At 41.9% G+C, this 20,725-nt stretch overlaps 1 protein-coding gene across 1 annotated transcript in view; it reads right to left on the reverse strand.

The window, feature by feature from the left end:
* Positions 1-16,808, reverse strand: part of ANKRD13C (ankyrin repeat domain 13C) — a 29,198-nt gene extending 12,390 nt beyond the window's left edge. Inside the window, exons 1-6 of the mRNA XM_052801194.1 lie at positions 16,235-16,808; positions 9,936-9,977; positions 5,976-6,080; positions 4,939-5,024; positions 3,364-3,409; positions 1,594-1,660 (exon numbers count right to left, since the gene is read on the reverse strand). Coding sequence (XP_052657154.1) covers positions 1,594-1,660; positions 3,364-3,409; positions 4,939-5,024; positions 5,976-6,080; positions 9,936-9,977; positions 16,235-16,586 — 698 coding nt within the window. The 5' untranslated portion in view covers positions 16,587-16,808. The remainder of the gene's footprint in view (positions 1-1,593; positions 1,661-3,363; positions 3,410-4,938; positions 5,025-5,975; positions 6,081-9,935; positions 9,978-16,234) is intronic.
* Positions 16,809-20,725: the final 3,917 nt, after the last annotated feature.

The raw sequence follows: 20,725 nt of genomic DNA on the forward strand, positions 1-20,725 counted from the left end.
AAAGAAAAAGACAGAAAAGACATTTGAATCCAAAACCCTGAACTAAACCAGTTAAAGAGCTGAGCTTGGGAAGACTCCTGGAAGCTCTCTATTGGCTTTGTGAATCTGTCACATTAAGCATTTTAAAAAGAGAAACTATGCCACTTTTTTTTAACTACGCAGACTGGAGAAGCAACATTTCTCCACAAAATACTGAAAGCTCATGTATTTGAAATTGTGTTAAAAATATCAAATTCTTATTTTTCAATTAATCATTGTCATGTCTGGTAGATAAAGCCTTATACAGCTTAATTGCTTTTCCTTTGTATTTTAAGTGACTCAGGAACCGAAGTTAAATTCAGATCAATAGAGAAAAGAAGACAGTCTGAAGTTCAAACCACTTCTTGCCTCTGAACGCCAACATACAAACACAATGCAGTTTCACAAATGTTTGCAGACTCCTCAGCGCCCGCTGGCATCCAGCATTTTCACTAACATGCAGATATTTATGACTTAGATAGCAGTGCAAGGGTCTGACTAATTATAGCCAACGTCTCAAACACTTGTTAAAAAACTTTGGTAGGGAAGATGGCCTCTGTAGAAGCACCGGAGTTGGGACCATGAGAAGAGGCACAATGCACGCACCAAGAAGAAAGGTCTGAAGTAGGCATGAAGTAGGCATGACCAGTTCCACAACTGGTGATCTCTCTCTCTCTCCCACCCCCCTCACCCCCCACTTCTAAGTAGCCTCTAAGTTATAGTTAAAATCGTTAAGTAACTATCCTGGCTTTGGTTGCGATAGAGTCAATTGTCTTCCTAGTAGCTGGTACAGTGTTATGATTTGGATTCAGTAAGAGAAGAATGATGATAACACACTGATGTTTTCAGTTGTTGCTAAGTAATGTTTAGACTAAGTCAAGGATTTTTTTCAGCTTCTCCTGCCCAGCCAGCAAGAAGGCTGGAGGGGCACAAGAAGTTGGGAAGGGACACAGCCAGGGCAGCTGACCCAAACTGGCCAAAGGGGTATTCCATACCATGTGACGTCATGGCCAGTATATAAACTGGGGGGAGTGGTGGGGTGTGTGGGGGGGTCGCTGCTTGAGAACTAACTGGGCATCAGTTGGCAGGTGTTGAGCAATTGCATTGTGCATCACTTGTATATTCCAATCCTTTTATTATTATTATTGTAATTTTATTAGTGTTATTATTATCTTTATTAGTTTCTTCCTTTCTGTTCTGTTAAACTGTTCTTATCTCAACCCACGAGTTTTACTTTTTTTTTAAATTCCCTCCCCCCATCCCACTGGGTGGGGGGGAAGAGAGGGAGCAGCTGCGTGGTGCTTAGTTGCTGGCTGGGGTTAAATCATGACAGTAACGCAAGGCCAACCTTGACTTCCCATAAAGTCGCATACCTTAGGTAGATCTAGTTGTGAAAGTGCCATCGTTTGTGGAATATTTGTTGCTATAGAAGTTTCTCATTAAAGTTGATGTTTATGTATGGACCTCAAGTGCTATTTCACTTTAATCCACACCAAGGGGATTTGCAGATCTGAGTCACTCCCCACTTCCCATAGGTGGGACATGACAAACACACACTGTAAAATCAGTCCTTACCTGATATTTATACCTTGTTTGTGTATTTTACATGCATCAGAAGGCAGAATTCGGGAAAGTAAAGGCACTAAAGGTAGGGAGAGAGAATGCAATTGGGACATTAAGGTTCTTCTGCAAAGTATTTCTATTAAAACTATACATCAGTTTGAATCTCAATGTATATTAATACAAATACAGCATACCCATTTTCCATCATAATCTCAATACAAATATAATTGACTAATACCAGGGTTATTTCTATTCAATAACTGCAAAACTGATTTGTATTTGTACAGACTACTTTCAGCATCAGGACATAATTTAAAATGTCCTCAGCCACAGCTAAATCATTTATAAATTCTAATAACTTGTCTTCTAGCTGTTTGAAATTTTATTTCTATGATCTGATAGCTTACTTATATATTGTTCCAGTTGAAAGCCTAGCTATAATTAAAGCAGAACACCCACAAGCAAAAAAGAAAAAAAGATCCAATGCACTAAGCTTAAAACACCAAGCAAACATTAAACGACCAGTGGAACTGAGAGTCAGTATAGTATTACAAGATGGATATATGAGACTGCAGCTGTCCTTACTCTAAAGAGGACCGTTTACTTTATAGCAATAAAACCAATTCAACACAATGACATTTCAACGCTTCTTTCAAAATGAACTACAAAGAATTAAGACCACCTGTAAAATGTAATTAGCCTAGACGACCAATAATTAGGACAGAGGCACTGCCCAGAGTATCTTTTTCCTTTCAAGAAAGAGAATATATAGAAAAAACTAAATAATGTAAAGAGAGGTGCAGTGAGACTCCTGGAGAAGAGGACCCCTAGAAGCTGGCTTTACCTCTGGCATTACTTTTTTCTGTGCAATGTCTGACTGCCACCATCATACTCGGCAAGTCAGGCTGCAGTCTCATCACTAAGCAATGTCTTACCTTACTCTATGCCTAGCTCTACTCTCTTTTTTATGCTGACTCTTCCATGAAAGAGTCCACTCATTAAATGTGCAGCACACAGTAGGCCACCTAGAAAAATGAGGTGTTTGTTCCATATCTGTTCAACATTTGATGGCAGCCTGGGTGTTCATTCCTCCTCTAAATATTGGAAGAGGCATGTAGTCAGCAAATACTTAGACTATGCCTATATAAAAGTATATAAAATTACTAACTTAAATTTCAACCACTAACAGAAGGTATCACTTCTGATATTTTGACATTATTCAGAAATGTTGATCATCGTTAGTATGTTTTTGCTAATTTATTTAGATTTTGCTTCTACAAATACGAGGGGGTGGAAATTAAGAAAACACTAAGCATTATACAGTCACATAATAGAAACACTAAGGTGAAGCTAGGGTTTGAAGAACCTACCACATAGCTGCACTTAACTGACAGGCACCAGAGTACAGGCTGAAATTCAGGGAATTAAATGCCCCAAGTGCAGTTACTCAACTAAATTGTTCAAACCACTGCTCTATAGTGACACCAATCGACCAGATAGAGACATTTTAAATATTTCACTCTTCTAATAATTTCTTAAACAACAGCTTGTTCTCCGCAATATTGTGTCACTGAATTACAGAATAGAATTCAGCTCCAAAAATGAGTAAGCAAAAATAGTTCAGCAAAAAAGCTGTCTGTCCCTTCTTTATAACTTAGATCTTGAGAACTGGATTGTGAACTTTCCAACATGCAAACCAGAAGAGAATTTAAGCTTGAGAGAACAAGCATGCTGAAGACTGATTCCATTATCTCCGTATGAAAGGAATATGCAATTGCTTACCCCAACTTTGAAAATCCCAGTGAAGCTCTAGATAGAAGTCACCTAGCTGAGATGAAAAGAAGAATATATTAACAAGCTTTTTAGTCTAAATGACAACTGTAAAATTTGCTGAAAGACCGGCAGTTTTGTTTTGCCAAACAAAGAAAACTTTTTCTCTAATGTTAGTATTTGAATTTATACTGAACTTAAACATTTCTGAAACTTTAACTAGAGTAGAATTAAATGATGATAAAATTATGTAACTCATTTGAACTACCCATTTTTAATGAATTATTTTTAAAAATAATAATTTACAGAGCTATAAAGCCATGGATTGTAGAAGATTTATTGTAAATGTGTGTTTAAAAAAAAAGATCTATGGAGCTCTCTGCTTGCTTTGATTGATCACATCCAACCCCATGGAATTACATGTTCTGGCTTAAATTAGTAAGTCAAGTTTCAGCTAGGAGTATTCACATACACGAATTTCAATTTGCCTTCTGGAAATATGCTTAAGTCTTTATATAAAAACTGGTCTACCTCCATAAACATGCCAGCCAACACATTTAAACTGTATGCAAAGCAAAGGCAAAGGCAAAGTAAGGGGTGACTTGATTAAAACTAGCAAATGATGGTAATACACTGAGGTAGCCACATACTTCTACTCCATGCAAGAAGAAAAATACCCAACTCTAGGCCAGGTCTTGCACCAGCAGGAACAGGGAACAGCAGAGCTGTTTTAGTAAGGCTATGTCTGCTTTCTGTTTGCTCTCACACAAAACCTGAAAGTTTTTCACTTCTAGACAGACAGCAGGTTTGGTTTTTTTTCCCTTGGATCGATGAAAAACGTAGGAACACTGGTAGAGCATATTCGTAGAGTGTATCACTGACACAGTTTAGCTCAACTTTTCAGATATATGGTTTAATTAACTTAAGATAAACAGTTGGTTTTCTACAAACACATTCATATTTTACCACTTGACTAGGCAGGAGAAGCTCACCCCACCTAAAGGGAAATAAACACCTGTGTTTTATAACCATAGTTTTAGCACACTAGCAGCAGTTTGAAACAGAGGAAACTGAGCTTTTCTTCTTCATTTCCCTAAACTGAGGAAAGTTTCACTGTGCTCAAGAAGAATTGGCTGCTGCATGTAGATGGAGAATTAAACCAAAAATCTCTTTCATTACTAAGCAAGAAAAGAAAGCGTCAGTCATCATTGGTGACTAAACAAAACCAGTAAATTATTCACCAAAACAAAAGATTTAAGAAAGCCTTAAAAATCTAATTAAATAAATACAGATTAAAAACACATTCTTTAACTTTTAGATTGCAAAGACAACTAGCAGCTCTGTCTTACATAAACCTTTCTATCTGAATTTCTAGAAGTTGAGAAGGAAGTATTATCTCAAAAATACACATAATTCTGTGACCCCTTAAAATGGACACTGTAAGCCAAGACTGCTATTAAGAGCAAAAGAGATTTGTAAAAGCAAGTAAAACCTTTTTTACAGTTTGCCAGAGCATCCATACTCAGAATATAAGCCACTGCTTTCCATAACAATCTTCTGTTGTCAATACAACTGCCTTGAACTTACCTCTTTCAGGGCTTTTAATAATCGAGGTCGCTTTTCTTCAACACTTTCCCTGGACTGCTGTTTAAGCTTCCTTAGAAGTGCTGTAACTAAATAGAAATTAATGATAAGGTAAATCTATTCTATTTGTTTGTTAATTACACATTAGTGTTGTTATTTGACATCTTAAAAAAAGAAAAACCAATGCAAATATAACATTTCATCAGACTTTGGAGAAGTTCACTTCAAGTTATAGTAATTATACATAGCCTACCCTGATCACAACAGGAAGAAAAGCCTCAATAATTGTTTATAATATAAAGTATACAATCGTACCAAGAGGTCTTTACATGCGTATTAGTAAACATGTGGGTACACATGTATATCATTGAACACGAGCCTATAGATTGCATAACAGCTACTCCCACTGAGAAAATTCTTTAGCAGTGAGGAGCTGACATGCAGAATGTTGTTAGTATACTACAAACTAGTGCATTAATATATTAATAGATATATAATATATAGTGAGTTTTCTGCTATGGGACATGGTAATACCAAATACTGTTAACATCCACTAGTGAGCAGCAGTAGAATAATTCTCCCTTTACTACTTTGTGTCTGGAGTGAATAAGTAATCACTGTATTTGCCTACTGGCCTGCTGAGACGCAACACAAAAGCATTATTGCATTGTTAGTTGATATACCAAATATATGTATGACCACATGGAGCAGTTCATATTAGATGATCCCATACATCTAAAATCATTCTGACCTTGTAACTCCAGTTTTAAATACAGAATGCTAGTTTATAGCTTTCACAATCACTTTAAGCAAAATCTTAACTCTACTTAGCATTATGTATCCTAATACAATTTCTTTCAAGGAAATGGGCATGTATAGAGCTTTCATATCGTATTTAGATATAAAAAAGTTTAGTTGATTCAGATAAACTCTTCAGAGAACTAAAATAGTATTATAAAAAACCCTAGCTTGAAAACCTTTGTTTTCCTGTTCTGAATGAGGCCTCCATTTCTAATTAATTGCGAAGCAGAGGTTCTTACTCATTTGTCTGTCTCCATAGCTGATGGCTTCTGCAAGAGGGCTCCATCCCTGAGCGTTTTTCACCTTTACTGGAGCATTATGAGCTAAAAGCAAGTGGGCACATTCTGTAACAAAATAGTAATAATTATTTCCAGTAAACATCAAGGATGTAGCAATATGATTCATAATAAAGGAAACAATAATAAAGCAGAAGAAGTAGATATTCAAGATATTAAACTGTTTATCAATATACATATCTGGATTCTGACTCAAACTTTAACAAACAAAAAACATTTACGTAAGTACTTACAGCACTTCCCTGTTAAATATAAGCACTAAGAACATAATTGGTGATCAACCACCAATTACATAACCTCTGAAGAAATGTCCCTTCTGCTGCTTACATTTTGCTTTTTCTAAAGCTGTTATTTCTTTACATGCATATACACACACACAACTATGCAACAAATATTTTTAAAACATTACATCAGCTCTCTCCACGCACAAACCCACGAACCAAGACAAACTTCCTGATCTTCCACACATGGAAGTTGTGCACAGTCTTCCCCCTCTCTATCTGAATCCCCTTCACCCAAAGGTCAACGGCGAACTGATTTGCTAGAAATGCGCATGGAGACATAGACTTTAGGCAACTCTTGAGAACCTCGCGTTTATGGGAGGCAGAGAGGAAGCTGTGGCACTAACTCATCCCTGTGTGGTGTAAGGTCTTGTGGTAACATGGTATCTAAAGCGGGCAAACAAGCACAATCTGACCTAGGAAAGCCTCAGAACATGTGCATAACCAGCTGTACAACAAGTAACAGGTACTGTAGGACTAACAACATGGGTACCTGGAGCACTGATGACAGAGCACACAACTCGTGGTCCTGTGCTCCATCAGTAGAGGTACACTTGCAACGCGCTACATTTTTCATCAACAGCACCAGTAACAGCGTGCATCAATGCTATCCCTGACGCTCAGCATGCACACACCGTGCCGATAAAGCAATGTTAACATCTCATCAAAGCCACACAAGTTCCTAGCGGAGTCACAGCTCAGCTTGCATTCCCTTCTCTGTCTCCAGGTAAAAGGTGAATGATGGATATATCCTGAATGATGAATAGTCCTTAAAATTAAGGAGAGAAGAAAGCTTTCAGTGTTTCCATGTTTTGAATAAGCTGTCCTCAATTGAAACACCTCTTCAGTTTCTAACTACAGAAAAGTGAAGAAATGTCTCATTAGAAATCGGACAGGCAGGCATGACGGATAGAGGAACTTCCTGGATTATTCTCCTACTATAGGTGTTACAGGAAACCATACTAGTCATTCCAGATGCAGCAATCGTGAGTCACTGGCAGGCACAGTGTTTTGAAAGGAAGAGATACTTCACTGGTGAATATACTATCTTTTGTGGTAAATAAACAAAAGCCCTGACTACTTTGTCAGCAAACACAGAGAGGTATTTTTATGGTTGCTTAAATATAGTGCCTAACACAATAACAACACTGTACAGTGAGCAGGCAGATAAGCTTGCATTTACTAACCAGATTACATTTTCAGTTACACAAACAGGATGTAAATTCATCCTGCACTTCAGAAAAAAATGGCTATAACATCGCTATATACAGCTGAACAGTCTACATGCATCACCCCAGGAAGACGGAAAACTGACCTTTGATATCAATGAGACAGACTAAGAAGGTGGGAAAGCACTTGGGGTTCTTGGTGGATCAACGACTATGCAGGATTCAAAGTCAAAACAATAAAACCAGGTATTGTGCTGGATGTCATGCACAAATAGCCCTGCTCTAGGCAAGCTAGACAAAGGCTTATCACAAGCATCCTAAAGGATTTACACACAGGATGACTGACTATATGGAAAGAAGCCAAGAGGTGAACTGCAAACTGAAATCTAAAACATGCAGCCAATGAGAAAAAGGGTAGGGGGAAGAAAGGCCTCTCCTCTCCTCGCTACACTAAACACAGGGATAACTCATATTCAAGGGATCTGTCAGCACTGAATAGATATCCTAGAGCTGAAACATGAAATAACAAACTTTCAAGAAAGACTTAGAATAAATATTCAACCATACTGAATTAAAGTTGGTAAACTCTTTTCTAACAGTTTTATTAGAAGCAGCTTTTTTGATCAAAATTGTTTGTATTTATTAATGTGGTATGATACTGTTGTAGCTATATGGAAAGTGTCCCATCATGACAGCTAATAGCCTTTTAACCAAAACCACACAACCCCTTCACCCAACAGTGAAAAACTTGTAAATATGAACTAATGACTGTGACAAACTAAAGCTTGAACCAAACACTGCAATAAGGCACAACAGAAGTCATATACATAGCTGATCATCATTGCTTGAAAACATAAAGTAGTCACAAAAGCAAAATCTATCTTACAAAGAAAAATGCCTTATTTAAGGCTTCTGCCACTGTTTCCTTCTGTTGTTCCAAGCCTCTAGTCTAGGATCCTCACTGGAAAACAGCAGTTCTGATAAAGCACCATTTTTCTCAGGTTGAAAAAACCTCCTGTCTCTGACTTCTAGCAGGCAGGCACTTGTAAAACATATCTGCGTCACTGCTGTCTCAAAAAGGTTTTGCATATCATGTTTTTCTTTTCTTCCTTTTTTTTTTTTTAATTTAAAAAGTATCACAGGCTAGACCAATATTGGCAGATTCCAGCAAGCTCTACTGCTGCTGCTTCTGTATAAGCCACCTCTCTCCCTTCTTCCTTCAAAATTACCTCCCACTCTAACTCTCAATTATCTTAGATCACTTCATAGGTATTACCAAAATGTCCTGAGACAACTTATTGCATTTCCTGCTTTCCCCTCTCCAAATCTGCCAGGTGTTTCAGTTAACAACAGCTCTCTTGTGGAACAGTACCATGCACCAGGCACAGGACTCCCATGGCTGAATGAAACCAAGCCATTCCTGTTTCAGTAGTGAAAAAGAATTTTACTGTCACAGAGACTAAACAATCATATTCCAGGTTTCTTCCCAGTCTTGAAACACATCTACTTCTATACTTTCTATCTGAAGTAGAAATTTAAATCTTGTGCCTTGAAATTCTGCTGTAAAGAAATCCTCAAAGGGTATCTGGAAAGAGGAGACCCATCGTGAATCAACAGGCTGCACAGTCCTACAGGCTGTCCCGTGCCCCGCAAAGGGCAGTCCTGACACATGAAGAAACAGCTAGGCAGTGAGTCAGAAATTCAAATCAAGTGAGTAAAGGAGTATGCAAAAAGCAGGTGAGCGATTACATTTCCACTCACAGAGTCTTTTTATTCTAGAGGATGTTATTCTGATTCAATTCACTGGGAAAAAGCTAAATGGGGTTGTTCAACACCTCTAGTGACCAGATCAGCAACCAACACAGTGACACTAATAACCAGAAAAGTGTTGACAAAGAAAAAGGGTATCATCACACAGACAGAAATTACTAACCCTTCTGTACCATGAATTAACTGCACGTTAAAATAGAGATTTGCCTGGATCAAGCCCCCTGCCTACTACACATACTGAGTATATATATCCCTCTGCTTCAGCTGCTTGGATGCCAAAGGGGAAGCAGGCATGCATATGCTTGCCTCCACTGCTTTGAGTTGTTTCTCAATCTTCTATGATATGCCAAGTTTCCCAATTTCCTTCCAACTCTGCAAAAAGAGAGGAGCTGGGTCCACCCACTGTTCTTGTTCTAGGCTCATAGAGTCCAACTGCTACAACTCCTTTCCACTCTACCCCGTTCACTACCTAGCTCCTTGATTTTGGCCTAAAGAACCGCTCTGATTTCTTCTCCAACTTTTCTCTTCTAAATCTGCGTGGCATCTTCTTTTCAGAAAACCCCAACTCTGAACTAGCTTGAAACACAAGATCATGTTCAGGAAAACTGAAAAACCTTTTTTTCCTCTTCCCCCTAATTCTTCAGGATAATTTAAGAGCTAACAAAATTAATGGTTTTACCTACCTTTATGTCCCAACATCACAGCAAGATGTAAAGGAGTGTTTCCTAAAACAAGTAATAGAAATAAAAAGATATTAGATTCAAGGTAACAGAATCCATTGCAATTCCTTCAGGCGTTTGCACATACGACTCAAACATTACATGTTAAGGAACCTCAGTTCCATGACCTAACCAAGGAACATACTAAAATACACCAGAGCAGTTACCTTTTTCTAAGCAAGCATTTGGATTATACTTGTTAAAATAAACATATCTGAAACACATTTCATGGGCCAAGAGAGCTTTTTTTAAATGACATCTTGAACCTTACCCCAGTCAAAGGGATCCAATTGTACCTTCAAGAGAGAGAGAACCTAAACCTCTGTGCTTATCATGGTCTGAAAAGTCTGATATTTTACAAAGAATGACATATCTAGGTTAAAAGCTACTCAAAGATATGATACTGATTAAAATTTTAAGAGCCTATTTTATTAATTTTTCAAAGATTCAGTACAAAATTTTTTACTGATATGGTATTGGACAGATTGCAAAGTAACAGTAACTTCACTACAAAAAAGCCTTTTGGTTATTTTAATGCCTTGTTTCCAAAGAAAGCTTCTGAGATTATCAGCAGGTATTACAAACATGACCCTATTTTCCTGGCTATGCATATGACACATTTTGTACTTCTATTCTTAAATATGCACTGTAAGGTACAGAGAGTTGTTTTTCTGGATTAATGCTGCTACCAGAATTCTGACGCATTTTATTTATGTAGCTTAAGGATGCAAAATTCTGCCATTTAACTGTATTACTCTGTTTATATGTTTAAACATTTTCTTAGTGGAGTTAACAGAAAAATTGCTGGAAAACAAATTTCTTTTGCAATTATAACAAATGCATTTGATTTGGGGTTATTTTACAGTACCATGTTAGCAATAAGTACTTGCTACATGCAAAGGATGATGTACTGTACATCTAAAAGATGCAATCCAAAACACTGAGAGGTTGCTATACAAAGTAATTGCCAGCATACTAAAGTATCATGGAATCTCTGATCAAGATAGTCAAGCAGTAAAAGGCAGAGTTTCTAAGCGGTTTTGAATGAGCTATTCAACATGTAGTACAAATTATTCTTGCAGGTCACTAGCAATATCACAGACAGCTACATCCTAGTTCATTATGTACACTCTAACTAAGCCAACCTCAAATTTTCTGTTGATAGATTTTGTAACATCTGTTAGTCAAAACATAATTTAGAAGACTGGATACAGCCATTCTTTTTTAAGTGACTGAAATAACAACATTACTGAGGAACAAACTTGAGAATGAGCCAAACCATGTACTCAGAAAATTCAAATTATGCAAGCCAGGGTAAACATTTTCCTCACCTTATCAGGCACTTCAATGGGATATATATATAAATAGCTCTACACTAAGTTTTCTCTCACATTAATAAACCTTAAAATTTAAAAAACCACACCCCCTTTCAGTGAATAAAACACAGCTAGACAGCGCCAGTAGCTATGACAGCTTGGTATAATGGCAAGAAACAACAAAACGAAAGCTAACCAGGCCCCTGACAGCTTTCCCAAGAACTTTGTTGGCTTTCATTTGGCCGATAAGCAGAAGCAGTTGTGTGATAACACACATCATTTCAAAACTCCTCTGGACAAGGTTCTGAGCAACCTGATCTAACTCGTGTTATCTCTGCTTTGAGCAGGAGGTTGGACTAGATCACCTCCAGAGAGCAGTTCCAGCATAGATTTTTCTTTGACTCAGCGATCACCGAAAAGTCTGCAATTCAAAAATTAGGTAGGAAACATGGATACAGCAGACAAGGGAAAGAAGAAGAGGAGCATGCAGAAAAACAGACAGTACAATAACCGATAAAGCACAAAAACTAGAATCTATCAATTCCAGAAGAAAAAAAATAAAAAGCTATTTACGAGGAAGCTGAAAAGCGGTAATATCCTGCTTGCTGGTCTTTAGCCAGTAAGTCCCTGGCAAGAAGGAGTCTAAGGTTTAACAAACATCAGCGAGATAAAATAGGAGGTTAGCTGCTGTACCAAAGGGAGAAGAGCCACACTAACAGGTAAGGCAGGAAAGCACCTTTAAGAAAGGGAGTAAGAAGGAGAGGCATGGCAAACACATAGAAAAGGGACATTATGAAACTTAGAAACACTGTAGTTCTACCGTTCTGGACCACCTGGCCCGTCAAGCCTTTTTTTTCACTGCCCACGACAAACTCCTCTCCAGACAACTCCTAACCTGGACCAGCCAAGCTCAGGGAGCACAGACGCAACAGTGCACGGCTGCTTTGGAGAGCCAGCTGGAGCATGGTGGTAGGACTGGGGATGATGGAGCAGCCTAACAACGTGCACCCAGCACACCAAACCCTGTAAGCACCACAGTAATCTCACATACGTTTTAATTCCATCAGAATTCCACTGCTACTTTACAAAAGTACCTCCCTGACCCCTTCCCCAAAGGAAAACAGTCTCAGCACAAGCTGAGACACAACGCTAGCTTTGGCACATCCAAAAATCAAACCTGGAATGGCGGTTTGCACAGTTCCGTCACTAATCATCCGTCTTAAGATCTAATAAACCTGGGGAGGTCTTGATACTCTTTGGGCCAATCAAAATGGGTTTGATCAATAGCAAATTTAACTCTGACTTGTCAAAATAAGCCATCCAAACTATGTAAGGTTGTATGTTACAAAATGAAGAAATTGCAGTGAGGAATCACTCAGCTCACAGAATGCATCCATGCAATCTTCAAGTTCTTCCTCCCAGCAGGAGAAACGGAAGAGCTGTTCAAGCAGAAAGACTCCTCTTTTGTCTAATCATGGTCTTAAGCAGAGGTAAGCTTTCGCTCTGCCCAGGAAAACTGAGGGAAGACAAATGCCTTGGAGAAGATGAGACCAGTGCTGCCACAGTCTCCCATCTAGCAACAACTGTCAACCATCAAAATACTGAGTAGCAGCAGTGGTACTTATCAGGGTCTGAAGCCAGCAGCAGCCAAAGACTTTCCATAAGTTTCATCTCAAAAACCTGGCTGGCTGGCAGGCACAACAGGACAACTTAACTTCCACTCCTTTGGGAGAGATGGGATCTGAAAATGTAAACCCAACCCCAGCAGGTGCTGAAACAGAGCCACACTATCAAGCTCTTGCTAGCATTTGGATGATAGAAGTCACAGACCGATAAATTAATTAGTACCAGTATTTACAGGACTCAAAGGGAACCGCTCCAAGGGAATTCTATCACACTGCAACCTCAAGTTCCACCAATCCTAAAATACAAATCATGTTTAGTTGCTTCATCATGGCAAGGACAGCTGCGGCTCCTCTAGAACGTTTACTATCCAGAGCATACAGAATAATTCTAGGTTAAATTAGTCTGACGAAAAAAAAAAAAAATTGAACTTTAATGCTAATCAATTTTTCCTAGCCAGTGCACAGTGCAACTAAGCATTTCTGCCAGGATAGGCAAGAGGGTGGGAGAGGGCAGTTTCACTTCTTTCAGTTCCACGGATGGTTTTAACAGCTTGAGGTTTTCAGTGAACCACAGCACAAACCACAACGGTAAACATAAGATTCCATGAAAACAAGTAGCTTTACGCGAGACAGCTGCTGGAGAGGGAGAGAAAGGTGCAAATATACAACTATGTCATTTATCTATGCAAAGAGAGCCATAATAAAAAGGGCACTGTAAATAATTAAGTGGCTGACGTGTAGCTTTGATGACTTGCATGCAATTTAATCATAATGATAACCTGTTTGATATGATCATTTCTAGACACTGACTAGAACATGAATGGGCACATACTTGGAACAGTTGCGATCAAATTCATTCTCTTTTGGCAACAGCTTGATTCATCATATAAACAAATCTCACATTTCCCTTTCATCTAAAGACAACTTCATCGATATCTATAGCTTTGGGAAATGAGCATATATGCCTCCCTCCCCAAGTCATATAGCCTGCGGGGCCGTATTCCAAGAAAGCAGTGATACAACAGTGCCTGAAATTCTGCACACGCACATCCAGGGCATGCAAATAAAAACTGCACAAAAACGTGCATAAAATACAGTACTTGTCCACATGCGCGTGCATATGTAGCTTTCAACCTTTTGTTAGGCATCTGGCACACCTACAAGGAAGCTGAGTCTGTTTTCCAAGAGTAATTCGGCAAGAAGATTTGTCTATTCCAGAATATAACATGTTTTTATTCTGAATATGTGTTTAAGCTCTTCAGTGCCTATTATAGTAAAAATAAAAGTAATCTAATAGGTATACATACAGGCTTCTCCCAAGAAACTCATCATCTTTGGAATAATGACACTGGCCTTCCGATGGGTAATGTTTTTTGAAGTTAATTTAGAGAGCGAGGCAGGCTGCACTCAATTTACAGACACAGCCAGTGTTTGTTTTACAGAACACCAAGAGTTTAACATTCTACAGGACCTGGCTTTTCTGCACTTAACCGCACACTAAAAATGGGACTGAATTATAAACAATAACTGTTACTAGAAGTTCTTTCTCCCCTCTGTCACTTCCTTATCATGTACTAGGATTCTTCAGGCTTATTTCCGAGCATAATTGTAAGCTGAAGTTATCTGTCCCAAATAACTCACAATTCAAATACGTAAACAAGTGACAGATGGATTCAGGCAGAAAGAAAACAATAACAAGGAAATATTAGTCAGGCCTTTGGTATGTCAAGATATCAAGGGTTTTGTTGCTGGAGTTTTTTTGAAAAGTTAATAGCAAAGGAACACTTAAAGCAAAAACTTGGAAGAAGATGAGACAGAAATCCCCAAAACATTCCTATTCTAAACAGCATTGAAAAAGCAGAAAGACATTCATTTGAAATTTTTTTTTATATATGTGCATGTGCATATCTATATATCAAAAAAAGGATGGTATCAATGGTTGTGATACAGTTGAAGATGATAGTGCAGCAAAGATGGATCAGGAAGTGTCTTCAAAGGAAAGATATTAAGCTTACGATGATGAGGAATCGGAGGAGGTGTAGGGGAGAAGGCAGCAGAAGAAATACACCGAGTGAGAAAATTTCTTCCCGAGTCTGTTACCTTCATTCTACTGCTATTTGCTGGGACATTTGGAATGAAGATGACAGGATAAATATATCTGTAGCTATATTTACTACAACGTACTTAGAAAAATGTTATGACAGTTGTAAGAAATACTCCTCCCCATCTTGATTGAGACAACTGAGCTGTACATTACTCTGCATAGATTAGTTTGTGTTTCAGAGTGCCCAATGTTATTGTGGACATGGCTTTTAATTTCCAATTACATTATTCTTCCCAAAGACTGCTCTACCTTAATTGTGTTATGTAAAATAAAAAGGAACATTAAGTAAAACAAAGGGAACATTTATCTCTTAATCAGAAAAAGAACATAACTGTACCCTTTAATCACAACTTCTCCAGATACCACGGTATAACTTAGCATTCCCCAGCAGAACCATATCATGTTACTCTTGAAATAGGTAGGAAACGTAGAGATGGAAACTAACCACGAAACTTAAGCTGACGTGACAGGCTGATTTATTTTTTAACAATGTAAAATATTCCCCCAATTAAACGTATTATTTTAAAGCATTCTAGCAAGATTTTATAGATCTATGCATTAGAGTAGCACGAGGATCATATTTCCACCTCTGCTACTGCCACTTCTATGCCCCAAGCAAGCTTGCAGAGGAGCAGAGAACAAGATTTTGGCTCTTTCAAACCCAGAACTAAAGCATTTAAAAGAAAAAAAAAAAAAAGTTTTGTTTTGCTTTTTTAGCCTGGGGAAAAAAATCAAAGATCGTTCCACCAACAGCCGAAAGAACCACTCCTGAGTGCACTCACCACCTCCAAAAGCGAACAGGTGACAGTTCAGACACTTTACAAAAATTATTTTTTTTTTTTCCCCCTCAAATGGAGGAGGTTTGGGACGTGAAGCAACACCCGGCAAGAGGAAGCTCTCCCAGCATTACGCTGTTACAAAAGCCGGTACCGTGCTCACCCGTATTACGAAAACCCCACGAATTTTCCAAGTGCGCGGCCGCACTACCCCGCAGACCCCACGGACCCCCCCCCAAACCCCAGGAGAGAAACACCGGCGGCAACCCAGAGAGGAGAGACGAGGTCTCGGAGAGACGAGGTCTCGGGCGGAGCAGGAGCGGGAGGGAAGGCTCCGGCGGAGCCCGCGGCAGCTCCCCGCAGCGCGGCGGGCCAAGCGGCCGACACCTCCCGCCAGGCCCGACGGGCTCCGCTTCCCCCCGCCCCGTCCCCGTCCGCTCACCGTGACTGTCCTTCTGGCCGATGCCCTGGGTACGGATGAGGGCCGAGAGCCGCCTCACGTCCCCCTTGAAGACGCACTCGTGCACGGGGAAGTGCGCCGGGCACTTGTCGGGCTCGGCGGGCGGGCCCGTCCCGCCGGCCGCCGGCCCCCCCTTCAGCGGCAGCCGGTGGTGGTGGTTGCTGAAGATGCGGTGGCCCCCGGCCCGGCCGCCCTTGCCGCTGCTCCCGCGCCCCCCGGTGAAGATGCCCCCGGGCGCGGCGGCCGCCTCCTCCTCGCCGGGCGCCAGCAGGTCCCCGTCCTCCTTGCTGGGCTTGTGGTCCCTGCGCAGCGAGCGCAGCTTCTCTCCGGTCATCGCCAGCGGCGGCGGCCCCGCTGGGCGGCGGGGCCCCGCCGGGAAGGCTCGCCGCGGACCGGAGGGTCGATACTCTCAGAGCCGCGGCGGCGAGTCCCGTCCCGTCGGCATCCCCCGCCAGAAGCACCCGAAACACCGCCGCGCCTCAGGAGCCCGCCCGCCCGCCGGGACCCGCTCAACGGCCCGGCGCCGCCGCCATCTTGGCCGACTGCTCCCGCGAGAGGCGCGGCGCCAGGCGAGACTTCCCCGGGCACCGCGAGACTGCGCGGAGGGCGGAGGAGGAGGAGGAGGAGGAGGGCGGGAGTCGGCGGCGGCGGCGGCGGGGCTGCTGCCGGGGCTGAAGGCGGCGTGGGCCGGTGCCGCCCCTGGCTCGGCTCGGCGGGTCCCCTGAGGGCCCGGCGCTTCCCTATGCGGGCCCTCGGCCGGGGCAGGGAGCCCGCGGGCGGCCGAGGCGAAGGCCGAGCCGGCGGTCGGAGCGGCCCCTGGCCGGAGGGCTGCGCTGGGTCTTCGGGTTGTGTGTCCTTCACAGGGATTTACGCACAGGCTGGTGCGTCTGCCTTAAGAATATATCTGACATTTCCAGGGAAACAGCTGCTTCTTGCACTGGCAGTAAGGGCCTGCCGTTGTCTCACGGGTGCGGGGAGAGGGAGTACCGTGTGGGCCAGGCAGCTCGCCGTTCTGCCCCTGAGGTGACTGCATTTGGCAGAGGAGCGTGCCTTCCTACAGACCTTGCATCCCTTATCCTTGGACCGTGACTGCTGCTACAGCACAGGCTCTGGCTGTTGGGAAGCGCTCCCGCCTACCCAGGCTTAGCTCAGCCTGCCGAGGGAGAGAAGCACCGTCTCTGGTGCTGCGTATGATGAGGGAAGGACCCAGATTCTCGGTCCGTTGCAAAAATCTGCTGTGATGGCTCCGACGGACTCCTCTCGTCCAAGGTGGATCCAGGAGTGCCTTGGTTTGAGGTTTAGTTACACAACTGTGTAGATGACGGCGTACGTTCTGTACGTTGCGGAGCGCCAGAGGTATAAACAAACCACACAACAATGAAATAAATGAGATGAGCCAATTCCCCTCGTTTGCGAAGAGAACAGAAGCTGTGGGTTACTTCCCGGGTCACGAAAGGCCAAGGGATTTCACAACACAATCTCAAATCCGCACTCGCACGTCTCCCCCGGCCCTCCTTCCATGAATCCCCTTGTGAGCCAAGAAATAGGCTGCTAGTGCTGTTCTGAACAAAACGTTGCCCAGTCCCTTCGCTATTCGTCTATTTCCCTCTTTTGCGTGGCTATTTCATTCACAGAGGGAAAGGGAAATAGAAGGAAAAGACCCAGCGGGATACACGACTGTGAAACAAGAAGTTATCTGGAGAATGACAGGACCTGTACAAGTTGTCTTCCTCAAAAGCACATGCAGGAAAAGGGAAAGGCGAGACAGCCATCCTGTCCTTACATCAGTCCTTGTAGATGCATTATCGTCTTACAAAGTAACTGCGTTATGTTCAGAGCTTCCAGATTTCCCTGCAGGAGCTCCTTCTTTAGCGCTAGTTCTGCAAGTATCTACTTACTATAGTGGAATGAATCATTTAAAAAATGATGATGTGTCAAATTCCAGGTAAACTGGAATTTTTACTAATGCTTCCAGGGGAAACAACCTGCAAGTTGTCAGGAAGATTAGATCTGCTGTGATAAATGAACCACCTTTCTGGGTCACCTCTTCCTTTACCCAATTTGCATCATCTCCTCTCCTACTAAGTGGCTAAGAAGAATTCTAGGGAGATGAGAACTACGAAATACGATTTTCTGCGCCTGCTGTCTTCAGAGTGACAGCACAGCTGCTTCCCGCACAGCTATTTACAATTCTAATATGGAATTTTAAATAAGTCTAGGGGGAAAAAAAAAAAGTCACCTTTGCTCTATACCCCATTGGTCTTTCCAACAAGATTTTTCTGGCTCTTCCTCTTTTTAGAGAAAATTAAAACCCACTTACAAACAGAATTTTAGAGGTTGACACTGTTAGCAACTCCCATGTCTCTTGTCCGTTCTCCAGTGCTGCACAAGAGGCTGTTTGCCCTGGTGCTGTGCTGGAAACATGTGCAGTGCACAGCTAGTCTTGTGGAGGAGAGGTACTAGCTCAGGTTTTAGCTGATGTTGGAAGCTTCACGTTGCATTCTTAATTACTGGAGGCCAGCTAAGAGGAGACAGAGGCATGAAGTCACTGTTTACCAGCTTATTATGGAGTCCCTTATTCAATCCAGAAATACAATGAATGTATTACTAATGGGAACTGCTCTGTTGAAAACTGGCGTTTGTAGTGCATCCAGATGTCCTCCCGTGCTAGGACTCTACGGCGTAATTGTTATACACCTACAAATTCTCGAGAATGTTTGGGGTTTTTTTACCATCTAACAACAGAACTTGGTCTTGTTTATATTCTCCATCTTAAATTACTTAAGTTGCTCTCTTCCAAGCACAAGGCAATTCAGATAAAAGTAGCAGGATCAGATATTGTGGCAGAGTGGAACTGCATCTTCTACAGTTTCTGGGCTGTGAGTCTGTGGAAACTTCACTTAACAGAATTCCTCAAGCAGGATATAAATAACAGAGGAGTAATTTCTCGTGGGTGTATTCCTCCAGGAAGGATGCTGACTTTTTTAGTATATAAATGAATAGGTCAAAAAATAGAGAGGAATAAAAGACTAAATTTGTACAAAACCCAAAGACAGGCAGTAAATGAAAATAATACACTGTAAGCATGCATCTGCATTTATTCTATCTGTAAGTCTAACAGTAACATTTAAACTTATGAAGTGTACCTAAGAGAATATCGAAAGCACCCGAGTATAGAGAAATGCTCTCTGGTCGCTGTTTCCCTTACTTCCACAAGGCAAAACAAAACTAAATGAGGTCCTGGAGGACAGTGAACGGAATTTGCCAGCTCTGGAGAAATTAGCTTCTGCTTCTCCTGGGCATTCAGAATGACTGGCTTGAGAGATGCTAGAGAGCAAGACATTCTTCAAAGTGACAAAGAACACTTAAGGAAACTTAATGGAAAAAAAGTAGGTAAGAAATTTTAAGACATCATAGCCTCAATGGCTTCCATTCAAGTGGAAGCATTAATTCTCTTTTCAGCTGGTGCTGTCCCGAAGCACTCCAGAAATTTTTATGTCTCCTTACTAAAAAGAAAAACACGCAAGCTATTTACTCAGGTTGCTCAGGCTAATCCGTGGGACTAGCTTCTGCAGAGTTCCTCTTTGTGCTTACTCAGTGAAGTGCTTCAGCAGCCAGTTGTGGGGATATCAGGGTGAGGATCTGTGCCCGTGAAAGGAGCAATAGCACTGAAGACCTGTATACTTACTTACGGGCAGGACAACCTCCTCCTTTCTCCAGAAACAGCCGCAGAAGACTACTGTGGGCTACACACTGGAGGTAGAGGAAGAAATTTTGTACGACAAGGAAATAATTCCATTTTCCCCTTTGTCTCAGATTGACTACCCCGAATTTCATAACAGAAACTATTATAAAAAGAAAACGGACCCTTTATGATACTGCCCGAGATTCACTGGCCACCCGAGACTTTGTGACCGGGTGTCCTGGCAGTGTGGCGGGCTCAGAGCAAAGCTTTGCCCATGGGATTTACGTAGACATTTTCAGAGGAAACAGATTTGTCACCACGGAGGACTAAATTCCTCTGCCCTCAATTTCAGGTTTCTACTACGTGCTGAGGCTGAAAAACAGGCTTGAGGATAACCGGTGTATTTCTTCCACTTAGGTCCAGCGTTGCTCTAAATTTACCTGCAAGTGTTACGACAGTTGTTTCAAATTGAGCCCGAAATGTAAGAGAAGAAGGTGTCGGCATTAGGAAAACTCCTCTACCGTTTAGGTGGCGGGACCTCGCTGGGCGGGCTGCCGGCCTCCGGCGCAAGACACGGTTCCCTGCGGATGGTTGGGCTGCGCTCGGGAACCGAGCCGCGCTGACTCACCGCTTGGCCTGCCCGCGGGCCGTTCCGGCGGGCCGCGGGCTGGGACAGCGCTGCCGTTACCGCTGCCGGCACCGGGGCGGAGGAGCGGAGCGGGTCCGGCCCGGTCCGCCTGTCAGTCAGTCAGTCAGTCCGTCAGTCCGTCCGTCAGTCAGTCAGTCAG

This window comes from Harpia harpyja, chromosome 11 (assembly GCF_026419915.1).
Source record: "Harpia harpyja isolate bHarHar1 chromosome 11, bHarHar1 primary haplotype, whole genome shotgun sequence".
Lineage (NCBI taxonomy): Eukaryota > Metazoa > Chordata > Aves > Accipitriformes > Accipitridae > Harpia > Harpia harpyja.